This window comes from Haliaeetus albicilla, chromosome 27 (assembly GCF_947461875.1).
Source record: "Haliaeetus albicilla chromosome 27, bHalAlb1.1, whole genome shotgun sequence".
NCBI lineage: Eukaryota > Metazoa > Chordata > Aves > Accipitriformes > Accipitridae > Haliaeetus > Haliaeetus albicilla.
Window position 1 is genome coordinate 8,746,732 of NC_091509.1, and position 13,758 is coordinate 8,760,489.

At 38.1% G+C, this 13,758-nt stretch overlaps 1 protein-coding gene across 3 annotated transcripts in view; it reads right to left on the bottom strand.

Annotated features, from left to right (window-relative positions):
• Window positions 1–13,758, bottom strand: part of GABRG2 (gamma-aminobutyric acid type A receptor subunit gamma2) — a 72,275-nt gene that overhangs the window by 40,262 nt on the left and 18,255 nt on the right. For all 3 annotated transcript variants that reach the window (XM_069773098.1, XM_069773097.1, XM_069773099.1), the window contains exons 2-4: window positions 6,823–6,971; window positions 5,111–5,178; window positions 3,907–4,127 (exon numbers count right to left, since the gene is read on the bottom strand). In XM_069773098.1, the coding sequence (XP_069629199.1) occupies window positions 3,907–4,127; window positions 5,111–5,178; window positions 6,823–6,971 (438 nt within the window). The remainder of the gene's footprint in view (window positions 1–3,906; window positions 4,128–5,110; window positions 5,179–6,822; window positions 6,972–13,758) is intronic.

Here is a 13,758-nt window from a genome sequence, read left to right on the forward strand (position 1 = left end):
GAGTCTCATACTGTGGAATGCAGAGGGATACTGCGACCACTAGCCACCAAGTTAATGATGTCAAAAGGAAACTTTTCTGCATTAAGGATTTAGCAACAAATCTAATTTCTTTTGAAACTAAGGGAAGCTCTGTTTGTGACACAGGAGAGCTGATTCTGTGTGCTAATATTATTGCCCTTTCTTTCTCTTCTCATTTCCATCATCTTCAGTTTCATTTCAAGATAATCATAATGTGGATCAAAAAATGATTAAGTTCTTTCTTCGGTATTGCCTTTTCTCTGGTGAATACATTTAACGCTATTTGGGATAGGCTCAGTTTTACTGCTGGTTTTTATTTGTTTTCTCTTGTGGAATTGAGTAGCTTTCATTCCCCAGCACAAAGTGCAATCCAGGCTTCAAAAATCTCCAAGCATGGAGTTTTCTGGGCAACCTGTTCCACTGTTTGACCATTCTAACTGTAAAAAAGTTTCTTCTAATGTTTAAACAGAATTTCCTGTACTTCAGTTTGTGCCCATTGCCTCCTGTCCTATCACTGGATACCACTGAGAAGATTATGTCTCTGCCTTCTTTACCCCTGCAATCCCCTGCCTTCTTTACCCCCACCCACATTAAACACATTGATAAGATCGCCCAAGCCTTTTCTTCTCTAGGCAGAATGGTCCCAGCTCCCTCAGCCTCTGCCTGAACATCAGATGCTCCCAGCCCCTCATCATTTTAGTGGGCCTTCACTGCACTTGCTCCAGTAACCTCATATCCCTCTAGTACTGGGGAGCCTAACACTGGACCCAGCACTCCAGATGTGTCTCACTAGTGCTGGGTGGAGGAGAAGGATCATCTGCATCACCTCATGGCAACAGTCTTCCTAATGCAGTCCAGGGTGCTGTTTGCCTTTGCTTCAAGGGCACTTTGCTGGCTCACGGTGAATGTCCACCGGGATCCCCAGGTCTTTTTCTGCAAGGTGCTTTTCAGCTGGTGAGCCCCCACCCTGTACTGCTGCATGGCGCTATTCCTCCCCTGGTTCAGGATGACGTTTTCCTTTGTTGAACTCCAGGAGATTCCTGTTGGCCCATTTCTCCAGCATGTTGCAGTCCCTCTGAGTGCTAGCAGAACTCCGTGATATACCAGTCACTCCTCCCAGTTTTGTATTATCTGCAGACATGCTGAGGGTGCACTCTGTCCCCTTGTCCAGGTCATTAATGAAGATGTGAAGATGTTAAACTGTATGGACCTAGTACAAAACTGGGGTATACATCACTAATGACTGCTTTCCAAGTTGGCCTTCGTGTCACTGATCCCAACCCTTTGAGCCTGACAGTTCAGGCATATTCAATCCACCTCAATGTCCACTTACTTAGCCCATACCTGATCCTCCTCCAGCAAAGGTAAATGTTACTTGCTCCACTTTCCTACTGGTCTCAGGGACCTGGGATTGCTGAAGGCAGGGTTTTACCAGGAAAGACTGAGGCAAAGAAGGCATTGTGCACCTTGGCCTTTTTGGTGTCCTTTGTGACAAGGTCCCCATTCCCATTCAGCAGTGTGCCCACATTTTCCCTAGTCTTCCTTTTGCTGAGGATGTATGCGTAGAAACCCTTCTTGTTTTCATGTCCCTAGTCAGATTCAACTCCATATGAACTTCAGCTTTTCTAACCCTGTCCCTGAGTGCTCAGATAGCATCTCTATATTCCTCCTGGGTCACCTGTCTCTGCCTCCACCTCTAGTACATTTTCTTTTCACATTTGAGTTTTGTCAGGAGCTTTGTGTTGATCCATGCAGACGGTCTGCTATCTTTGCTTGATTTGCTGCTGGTCAAGTGTCGTGGTTTAACCCCAGCCAGCAACTAAGCACCACGCAGCCGCTCACTCACTCCCCCCCATCCAGTGGGATGGGGGAGAAAATCAGGAAAAGAAGTAAAACTCCTGGGTTGAGATAAGAACGGTTTAATAGAACAGAAAAGAAGAAACTAATAATGATAATGATAACACTAATAAAATGACAACAGTAGTAATAAAAGGATTGAAATGTACAAATGATGCGCAGGGCAATTGCTCACCACCTGCCGACCGACACCCAGCAAGTCCCTGAGCGGCGAATCCCTGCCCCCCCCTTCCCAGTTCCTAAACTAGATGGGACATCCCATGGTATGGAATACACTGTTGGCCAGTTTGGGTCAGGTGCCCTGGCTGGGCATGAGAAGCTGAAAAATCCTTGACTATAGTCTAAACACTACTGAGCAACAACTGAAAACATCAGTGTTATCAACATTCTTCACATACTGAACTCAAAACACAGCACTGTACCAGCTACTAGGAAGACAGTTAACTCTATCCCAGCTGAAACCAGGACATCAAGACGGACTGTTCTTGAGCTTGGGGGGAGGTGATTCAGAAAATCAACCAGCTCTTCGGGAGCTCTCTTCTCTTCAGGACAGAATCCCCGATCTGTGATGACACTACCACATTTCACTTCTGGATTAATCCTGGTTGAATCCTTACTGGTGCTTGCTGTGACTCACTAGAACAGCTACGTATACATTAATAACAGATAACTGTTTCTAAGTTCTACCAGACATATCTCTTTCTAGTGAGAGAAACTGAGGGATTTGAAGAGAAAGGTAACAAAATCCAAAGAGACGGTAGTGCAGCTAAGTCCAAATTTAACATTTCAAAGGTGGACCTGGGATCTTCTTTATCATAATGACTTTGATTTGCACTGGATTTCAATTCCGATCATTCTCTTATCTCTTCTGGCGATGCAACGTGTAATGAATGTAAAATAACTATGAAATAAAACTCCTTTTTGTAATTCAGACAGTTTCAACATTTAAAGGTTGTCTTAACCAAAGCTTCAGATCTATTCATTAAGATTATAATGAGTGTGCTTTTCTTCAAAACTTTATTTTTGGCACCCAATAAAACAGAAGTGGGAAAAATACTTTGAAAAAAATGCAGTCTAAAAGTCAGATGGTCTTATGTCTAACATCTTTGATTCTGTACTCTCATTTTAAATTATAAGTTCTCTTGAGAAAATTCTGTCTTTATCTGCATTTTACGTAGAACCAAATATTATTTCACATGTAAGAAAAAGTAAAAAAAAAAAGATGCACTTAGGATTTTCACGTTTACGAAGTATCTTATGGACATTGGGAATATGATATTTGAGTTGTTACATATTGCATATGTATATGTTACACTTAAATGTAGGCATACGCATAACTTAATTATTGAAAAGGTGGTTTTTAAAGGTAATATGTCTCAAAAGAAAAGATATACAAATGACTGAGAAATCTGGAAATGAGCGTATCAAATTCAGATTTATGAAAATTTTAGTGGAACAGGGCATATCTGTAGGTTTTGGATTAAACCTTAAATGAGCAACTCTGAAATGATAAACCTTATTTTCATAAGATATTTGAGGAATGAAATGCTTTTGCAGGGTGGAGCTTCATCTAGTTAAATTGTAATCAATTCAGAGTAAGAGATCTTTGATGTATATCATACCTTTTATACCATCTACTTAATTCAAGGATATTTTGACTTCATCAGCTTAACCCAATAAAAAGATAAAAGGCAATATGGACCAAACCAGTGGCAAACAATAAAGCATACCTGAAAATGAAGATGAATTACTATAACAATGCTTATATTCATTTTAGTATAGGAATGTGACTATTGTGGAGCAAGACAGTACAATCTACAAGAAGAAATAAAACTCTTTACTGTGCCAATATAAAATAAATCACATGCAAGTAATATCTTCTAAATATTTCCCTTTTTCAGGGTTGTATGCATAAGTAAATAGCAAACCCCAATGTTTTTTCCTTCAGGTTAATGTCAAATTACCTGGATTCACAGGACCTTTCTCTTTGGCTTTTCTAGAGAAACTGAAATTAAGGTCAGATATAAATACCTCAATGTGTACAGCACTCTGCCGTCATTCCAGATCCTGAGCATCCTATTAGGAGTTGTTATCCAATGAGCATCTGCTTTCTTGGAATTTCGGAAAAATGTATCTGGTATCCAGATCTTCCCAACCATGTTGCTGTTTAATCTGAGCACTTTTATAGTGCTGTTGAACTTCAGACGTCTGTCATACCACGTTTGGGCGAAAAATATATCAATTGTATATTCCTGTTGTGTTAACCAGAGATACTGATGAAAACATAGCACTCAGCATTTCACGTAACTCCTGATATGCTTTCCTTAATTTCATACGAAAAAAATGTGAAATACAGAAGATGGTACTAGAACTGATAAAAACAATTTTTTTGTCAATTTTTGAAGGCATGGCTTACTAAAGATTATTGTTTAAAAACAATTTATTCTGTTATTTTCCCACTGACAGGTGAAGCTAAGATGCAATTGAGTGGTATATGCACCTTCCTAATTCTGTGTCCCCACACCTCAAACCATGCCTGATCAGGTCAGAGAACAATTATTTATTCCCTTGGATCTAGGAGAGGAAAAATTTGAGCTGACTTGGCTGCCTTTATTGCCTGTGCCCCCCGGTCAATATCAGAAGCGGTGAAGTCTCACTCCCTGGCACCAATGGGCAGCGAGAAGCCGTAAAGGGAATTATTGAATGGAAAAGAGCAATCTGAGATTTCTTTCTATACATGACAACTACAAGAATGAAGTAGATATTGTGCTAGGGCTAGACCACTTTTCCTCAGCTGTATGAAGATATAATTAATTTTTTCTATAGGAACTTTGGAAAGAGGAGAGGAGAGAGGATCTAGGCTTTTTTCTTTTTATCTCTTCATGGCAAGAGTGGTAATATCACTGGTGAACAGTTTTCCGTATTTTGTAGCAATCTGGAAGTTCAGTTTTATAGGAGTTAAACTGTCACAAATCACTTGAAAGTAGAGCACTTAAAAGTGTGAGGATATGTTAAAACTGTTATTATTACATTTTTTTCAGCATAGAGCTCAGTTTCCCTGTCTTGTAGAGATTCATAGCTCATACAGTCCTCACATCCATAACAATAATGAGATTTTAAAAATAATATAGGTATAGCACAACATTAAAACTAATGGAAGCTTTGTAATGTCAAAAATGATGGAGGCTTTGTAACAAAGTGAATATTATAGGAAAATTGGCAATCATTTACCTACCATATTGATAGCATTCACAGGCCCAATGCTATTTACGTACATGTCAGTGTGAATTACTGTCGGTTTAACTGTAAGAGAAACAAGAATCACTAATATGAGTGAAGGTCAAAATCAACTACATGAAAGTCAAACACAGCCAAAAGATTATTATAGCATCTCTCTTGTATGGCTATGGTTGCCTCACATTTAAATGTGCATAGACAATAAATATAAATTTGCAGCGATATCTCCAGTTTGAAATTAGTTGGAGACACTTTGAGACAAATTTTATATCGTTTATTCTATCAGAACAAGTTCACTTATGCTATGAGAACAAATACTGAAAACAGTGTTGTTACCTTAAAATGAGTAATATCTGACTGAGAGTATGTATATTTTGTGTCAGGGATAGCAACACATCTGACAAAACACTATCAGCGAAAGCAAACTTATTCTTCTTATGATGTCTTGCATCACCCATTTTACATTATAATGCCAAATGCAACATGACTGCTGTTGCCTGCAGAGAATGTTGTAGGTAAGTAACAATTTCATGAGCCCAAAAGTAAAAATAATACTCAAGGCTCTAAAATAGGAATAAAAAACAGTTGTTAGATTAATTTATTTTGAAATTACTCTATTGTGGCTTTATTATTCTTATACACCTTGATTAAAACGTGATTATTTTTTTTCCCAGATGCTTTTATGAATGCTTAATTCCTTTCTGTTCTCTAAAGTCTTGGACTGGGAGAATAAGACAAATTCCTCTGCTAATTTACACTATATACATACATTGAAGGTTAAATACTCATGTTATCCCTCACTGTGAAAAATTCCTTAGTTTATAAGCCTCTATAAACTTGTTAGAAACAGCTTCCTTCATTAACCTTGCTGCTCTCTGCTTGCCTCATCCATGAATTCTCTGCGTTTTTCTATAATCTTATTACTGCTGTATCCTCTTCTACAGAGGTATTGTCTGCCTGTTCTGTGCCCACATGGGGCCTTCTCAAACTGACTTAGGGAGTCAGCAACTCAGGGAGATTTATTTCTTTGAGCTCCCTCAGTAATCAGTGGAGAGGAAGATTCCTGCAAAAGGTGATTCAGTCAAATAAGACTTCCATTATGAGTCCAAGCTTGGGTCTATATGCTTATATTGGCTGTGGGGGAAATCTAGGGAGGTTGGCCTTACTTGACTGCAGTTATCTTTTGTGAATCTCTTCCTCTGTGCTCCATTCCCCGGTCACTTCTTGCCCTGCTGTGCAAGTGAGGGCCCGTGCCACATCAGTCAGTGCAGACCTGCTGCTGTTAGAGGCTCTGTGTCCATCACATCATGCAATGATCAGGCTGTGCTATCCTCATTTTGGCCTTCCTTTCCAATGTATTAGTTGTGATTCTCTAACACTCTCACTTAGATACACAAAGAAGATAAAAACTTGCTTTCTCATACCTCAAAAGTTAAATTCCAAACATCCTATGCAGGTGCATCATTACAAGCAGCCTAATTCAGCAAATCACAACGGTCTTATTAGATGTCTCAGGATGGATTTAGCAATCTTAATTTATGTCAGCTTCCCAAATCATGACTACTTTCTACCACTGATGGTTTACTACATTGTATTTTGTTTTCATAACTACTTTGAATGGATTCTGCTTCCTGTGTAGTGTAATAAGGTATGAAAGTTCTTTCTTTTCACTGCTTAATCAAAAGTGGTCTAAAAAGGAAACCAACATACCTCCTATGTCAGGTCTCAACTTGTTGTCATATCCTTCCAGCAAACCGTTTAAAATAAGAGTGACATCACTCTCATGGACTTTGGGAGTCAAAACCCAAGTCTTATTTGAAGTGTAATCTTCATAATCATCATCTCCTTTTTGGGTAGAACTGTTAAAGAAATAAAAATGAAGAAATGGAAAGCCCTGAAAAATATGAATTTGTAGGCAGCGTCTTCAGAGACAATACACAGATAATTCAGGTTTTAATAGTACTGTACAAAACTTTGAAAAATTGCCTGCTTTGTAAAAGGAGACTTACAATAAAGATGTCACATAACAGTTGAGGTTACAGTTCACTTTAGCAACATTTCCTTTTAGTACAGTTGAGATCATATTCTGTTTATTTGAAGGAACATCAGTGCTTATCACCTTTGGCATGCCTATTTTTTCTCTCACTGACTCAGGTGGGACCTGTTATGAAACAAATCTAATTGTCACTTAGCTTATGCAACTCTCCACCAAAATATCACTTAGTATGTACACAGTATTGTTGCATTACTTCTCTTTGAGAGAACAGCTTGATGCAACACATTACTGACAAGACCAATAATTAGATTCATTCAAACAAACTGTCACACAGCTTTTCTCCACTCTGATGAACTTGAGCTTATTGTGCATTTGGAAAGTTCAGCACAAATTTTTGCCAATGGTTTTCATTTTCACTTTTACTAACCAGAATCCAGAGACGATAAAAAGTCTGATGACCATTTTTTTCTGCTACTGAGTAATATGACAGCAGATCTAGTATAATTCAACCTGCTTACCACAGTAAAAGGGGCAAGTTAGGAGTCAGAAATGTGTAGACTAGCCTTAATGGATGTTTTGTTTTCTTAAAATCTGTGCCTCCAGTTCTAGAGGAGAACATAGAAACTACTTTAGAATACGACATCATCAGATATTTTCATTTCAGAATGTCAGTGGTAATCAGCTGAATGGTGCTAGGCAACTGTAAGTTTTTTGCATAATATGCCAGTGCCCTTCTTTCCTGACCTGCTTCTGTGACAAAGTTTGAACACTGCTGATTATGAAAAATCTTGATGATACTACAAATGTCTTAAGCCAATGGGTGGAGTTTGGATATGAATCGGTCAAAAGCAGGAAATTTAATTATTTTCCTCTTTCAGCCAGAATCTGTACAGAAGTGGGAAAGAGCACAGAGAAGTAGATTCTTATGGGGGCTGGAACTCATGCTTGGCACACAAGATTGAAAGCAGACATAGCTGACCATGGTGATGGGGGCAATAGTGAAGGGATGACCAGTCCCAGAGTCTCAGAAAGCCATTCTGTTAAGACAGATCTTCGCTCAGCTGAGGTCTTGCCCACTCCTCCCTATAGTGCTATCCTGCTGCATCCTGCTTATACCTACGCAGAGCGGACACGTTGGCCTGAAGGCTTTCCCATGTTGGGCATTTGGGAGCTGTAAGCCAACTGCACAAATACAACTTAACTACAAAAGATGCTTTAGCTTCTTTCTTCCCTATGGGCACAGCTGAACAGGAAAGAGCCACAGCACATCTATGCTTCTCTGCTTCCCAGGAGGTGCTGAAGATACAGTTAAATTTGAAGCAGCCTGACACTGTGCACAGGGCTGTAGCAACCAGGAATGCATAACATGCACGAAAGACCCAGTCTTGCATTGCATTGAATTGAGCTTGGAAGCTGCTAGTGAAGCTACGTTAATCTGTGCCTTCAGTACGTGTACTGAGTACCACTGACTGCAGTCTCCACCTAACCCACTCTGCGCCAGGGATACTCATCTGGGAGCTTCAGCTTCCGAGATAAAGAATAGGCAACCCAACCTCCTACAGAGGCCTTAGCCTGTAGTGTTTTACTGGCAATCGAAAGCAGAGTCTTAATTGGCAATGTGCTACATAGTATTCTGCTGGTACTGACAAACAGGCCAGGATAATTAAATTGGTGGGGGAAATTTGTTTATTCAGCTGTCTGGAGTTCAACGATCTAATTGTAATTCAAAGGAACATAACTGAAGCAAGGTTCTCCCTCCTGGAGGAAAGGAAATGAAATCCTTCTAAATAAAGTCTTTGCAGACAGAAGGCACAAGATTATATGTTTTCAGTCTGTGCAAAGTGCATGAAAAAAAACTAAATTTGTGTATAAAAAGCCATACTCCTGTTTTATAACCAATTAAATATCTGTTCTCCAAAAAGAATAGTTTTTCTGAATGGAAAAGAAAAAGTAAATCAAATGCATTCTTTAACAAAGACAATGTGTTCCTGAATATTAATGTGATGAGAAAGCTTCAAAAGTCAAACAGCTGGTGTACTGGACAGTGCAACATTAGAAGATGAAAAAGTATGTTTGCCTGGGATTTGTCTCAAATCTAGAGCAAACTTATAGAACAGCAGCCCCCAGTCACTAAAATTTCCATTCTTCTTTGTAATTATTTGTAGGAAAGAAATAGCTATTTGTTTGCTCATCTGCCATTTCAAGCCATTTTGGCACTCCAGATCTCAAAAAAGAGCAAATGCTTTATGAAATTAGTGTGAGAGAGAGGAGAGGGAACGCAGCCCGTGTAACTAGGGAAAAAGGCCACTGAATTCCAACTTTTATCTGAATTCCAAGTGGATCATAAGTTAGCATGGCTATCCAATTGTCTAAATGTCTGTGTAAAACTGCATACCAGCCAGAACAATCAGAGGTGCATCTCTATCCAGATAAGCAGGGCTTTAGTTGTGTAATACCATTAATACTAATGAAGGTTATAATGACGAAGTCCTCTTCATCTCTTTAAGACTTTCAGATCAGTCCTTCTGATTACATGGCCTAAATTTTGCAAGTGCTTTTAAAATCCAGAACAAATTTGATAAAGCCCAGATTGTACCCAAATGCATATTAAAATCTGTTTTTATTTTTATGACTGCTAGAAGTTTTCAAATCTAGTAATATAGGTATGCAAAGAAACATGTATTTACCTATTTGCAGATAACAGTATAATTTTTTGAAAGTTAATGTTTCAGACACTGAAACAAAAATCTCACTGTTTGAGATATTCCCACTTCTGACAGTAATGCTATTGCAAGTTGGTGCAAGACTGCTCTACATAAATCCTGTTTCCCTATTTGGAAGAGAGATGTCTTAAGAGGGTGAGAACCCAAACTTGAAACTTCAAGTCATAGAGTAATTAAAGTTAGAAGGTGCTTTTGGAGGTCACCTGATCCAAACCCTGCTCAGTTTGCCAGCTAAGCATGCGTGAGATAGCTATGATTACAATTACTTACGTGCATATATATATATAACCATGAGTGTGCCTAACATTCAGAGGGGCTCTTTGTATGTGTCAAATTACTTGAAATACATATTCACAAATTAGATAGAGGGCAGAAATCACTACATGCTAATAAGCATTTATTAATTTAGATCAGAAAGTGCATTAATTTGGACTACAGGAATATTTGTGGGGGCAATGACAGCACAAGATTGAGCCATATTTTTAAAAATTTTTTTTGATAAAATGTGCAAAGATCTATGAACTGGTACACTACAATTACATAGAAACCTCATTCTGTCAATGAGGTTTTTACCATGGCAGGGGCTAAAAGGAGTTTTAACTCATGTTTCTTATTTACCTCACTATAAAATATACATACTAATCCTAATTCTGCATTAAAGAAGTTGTTACTTGATATATAACATTTATATAGCTCTTTCAAGTGCTCATTGGTGAGGTGCAACTTTAGCACAAACTGAGATTACGCAAACTAAATGTTCAGGACTGGATTCTCCAGATCTTTGCTAGTGCACATCATCAGTAAGTTTTTTCCAATACCATCTGGGCAACATTTAATCATTCATGAAGCAAGTGTAACTCCTGTGGGCAGAGGTACCTACTGCAGGTAGAACTGGGTTCACCAACCAAGGGATAAAGAACTAATGAAAAGATGCTCTATTGCATTGGCATAACCTCTTTTACAGACCCCTTAGCACTAAAGGCATTATTTCTATACTGGAAAAATGTTGGAATAGTAGCAGATTAGTTCAATCAGTCCCAGAGGATATCTCTGCTGAGAAATCACTGATGCATTAGGAAAATATTTTTTTTCCGTCTTCTTTTCTGAACCTTATCCAGAAGACACAGCAAAGCCTATTAGTCAAAGGTTTTGTTGATGTGCTGATACACTATTCTCTTAGCAGAGCATAAACACACAAGTCCATATTACAGTTTGGGAATCCATTCCTCTTTTTAATAGATTCAGTATGATTTCTTTTTTGCTTTCATTTCCATGGAAGTAAGATTGATACCTACATAAAAATAATCATCACTTTAGTAAAATTTAACAAATAATTATATTAATGGTGTTTAGCTGTCTTACATTATTATCTTTTCAAGCCCTTTGGCTTAAATTCTTTAGTTCAAAATTCAAAATAAAGGGTGGATTATCTATTTCAAAACTACTGGGTTTTAGTTAATTGCTAATATAAAGTCAGCATTATAACTTCTGATGCTCTCTGCTGTTCCATGACATCTCTATATCAGAGACACCCTTCCAGAAGAATCATACATAGCATTTCTTGGAAAGACACTACCATATGTTCGTAAAGATACACTATACATTATTTAAAATCACAGACAGCAGCAATAATTTTTCAGTCTAAATTGAGGGACAGATTGGGCACACTTTATTTCATTAGTGAGCAATAACTCACGAAGGATATCCCTTTGAAATAAGGTAAATATCTCCTAATCCACAGGAACATGATTTTCACAACTTGTTACAAGCAGTAGAAGGGAAATTATACTCTTCTCTGATGCACAAACCTACCACGACTGCTCAGTCTTTCAACATTCAGAGGTGAGGTCATATATTTAACTGGTCAAAATCTCTATCATTCTAGTGACTTGAAATAAGATATGACAATTTATACCTGCTGTGGCTCTGTCCTTTAACTTTTCTAAATACAGAAAATGAATTTTAACTATGTCCAAGTGTTCTATTAAGAAACTTCACACAAGAATCAATTATCCCTGCTGGAATCTGCCTGCTATTGCATTGCTGTTTACAAGCAGAATCAGAGTAGCCACAAAGTGCCTAAAGAAAATGAACTGTAGCAGTACTGAATAGCCAACAACTAATTAGTTTACCTGTAATTAAAAACTTAAGTTTATACATCAAAAAAATCTGACCAAGTTAATCTTTTGTACCAAGTAGGCTATAGAAGCTACAGAGCCTACAACAAAGATTTAATAAACTACTCACACATACAGTGACTATTCCACTTAAAGCACCAGTATTTTCTACCTCTCAGTGAAGGACTGGAACAAGGCTTGTTATTTTACCTAACAGCAGCACTGTTTAACTTAATGAATAGTCAAGCTAAATTAATTCTCTGTTGTGCATAAAAAATTACCCTAATCTATAGGTCATACATTGTTCAAGATGATAATATGGTCACTGTGAGGGAAGGACATATTCCAAGTTCCCGCTGTGGATACAGAGATGCTGTTTGTGGATGTGACATATGAGTATATAGAGAATAGCATATTTGCAGGAGATTGCAGTGGAAAACTAACTGTATCTATATTCTTTCTTGTTAACTGCCAATCATATTTTAAGTAAAGCTATGTTAATTGCAATAGAAAATGTTTTCACAAAGCTTTATGCTGAATTCTCTCTCCCTGTTCAGGTTTCTATTCTGTCCATTTACATTGTTTAAATCCTAAGACTGTGCCCAGGACCATGCTCCTATCTTTGCCATAAAAATGGTATCTATTTTCTCTTTTATTACTAAATGCTCATCACAATACGCAACCTTCACTTTCCTCAGGATTGCAAATCATGTAATGTGAAGATTAATCTTGTCCCAAATCGATTCCCACATCAGAGATGGAAACTCAGAACAATGCTTGGCATAGAGAGGAAAAGAGGAGATCCGGTCAGTTATCAGAAGTTCCATAAAAGGAAATGGGAGACTGTGTTGAGAGATTTGGGCTAAGAAATCACAAAGAAAGTCTCCTGTTGTCCTGCTCCCTCCACCTAGAGCTCTGGTGCTGGTGAGACTGCAATTCTGGTACCTCGGTGGAGCTTTGCTCTAGAAGAGCCTGAAATACCAGAATCACAGTGTTTCCAGAAGAACTTGTTTCAGACTTGGCCACTAGGGAGTACTAGCTTTATTTTGGCTACTTGATGTAGTCTTGTAGCGAGGGAGGGTGAGGAAGTTCACAAGGAGAGAGAAAATAGCTTTTACCTCTACTTAATGACTTGGGTAGGTTGGATTTTAGGTAGGTCACCTGTAGAAGACAATTTATTTCCTAGACAACTGCTACCGCTACAGCTATCATTCCATGAACAATTCAATTAGTGTAAAGTATTTAAAAACTTGTCATGAAATGATCACTGCTTAAATACAAACAAAGCTGAGTTTTTCTGTCATTCCTAAGTCACAGAGGTACCGAAGTGTACAAGAAAAAAATTATGAAAATAATACTACAACTCTCATAAATAAATTGCTACAGCTGAAACACTAAGATTAAGTAGGGACTGAGCATACAAGTCTCAAAATGAGTATTCAAGACCCAGAAATCACTAGAGTAGCACAGATGAGTACTCCCAGCAGATGACTTTTTAGTCATCTTTACAGTACATGAAGGCCCTGATTGCCAGCAATCAAACAGTCATTTCTGAAAACTGTGCCTACATTGAGATTTAAAGGCTGGCCAGATTCCTGTGAACATTTACACTGTTTTCCACTGAATGAGATGATACCTGGCAATACAGCACCTAAGTATCATGCTGTGGATTTTACAGGCCGCCTTCTAGTTATTCAGCAGCTCACAGTATCTTCACTGGTACTTGTCAGCCATTTTGAGTAAAGCAGTCCAATTCTTAAACCTCTTCACAGACTTATAAAATATTACATGGCAATGATGTTTTGTATTA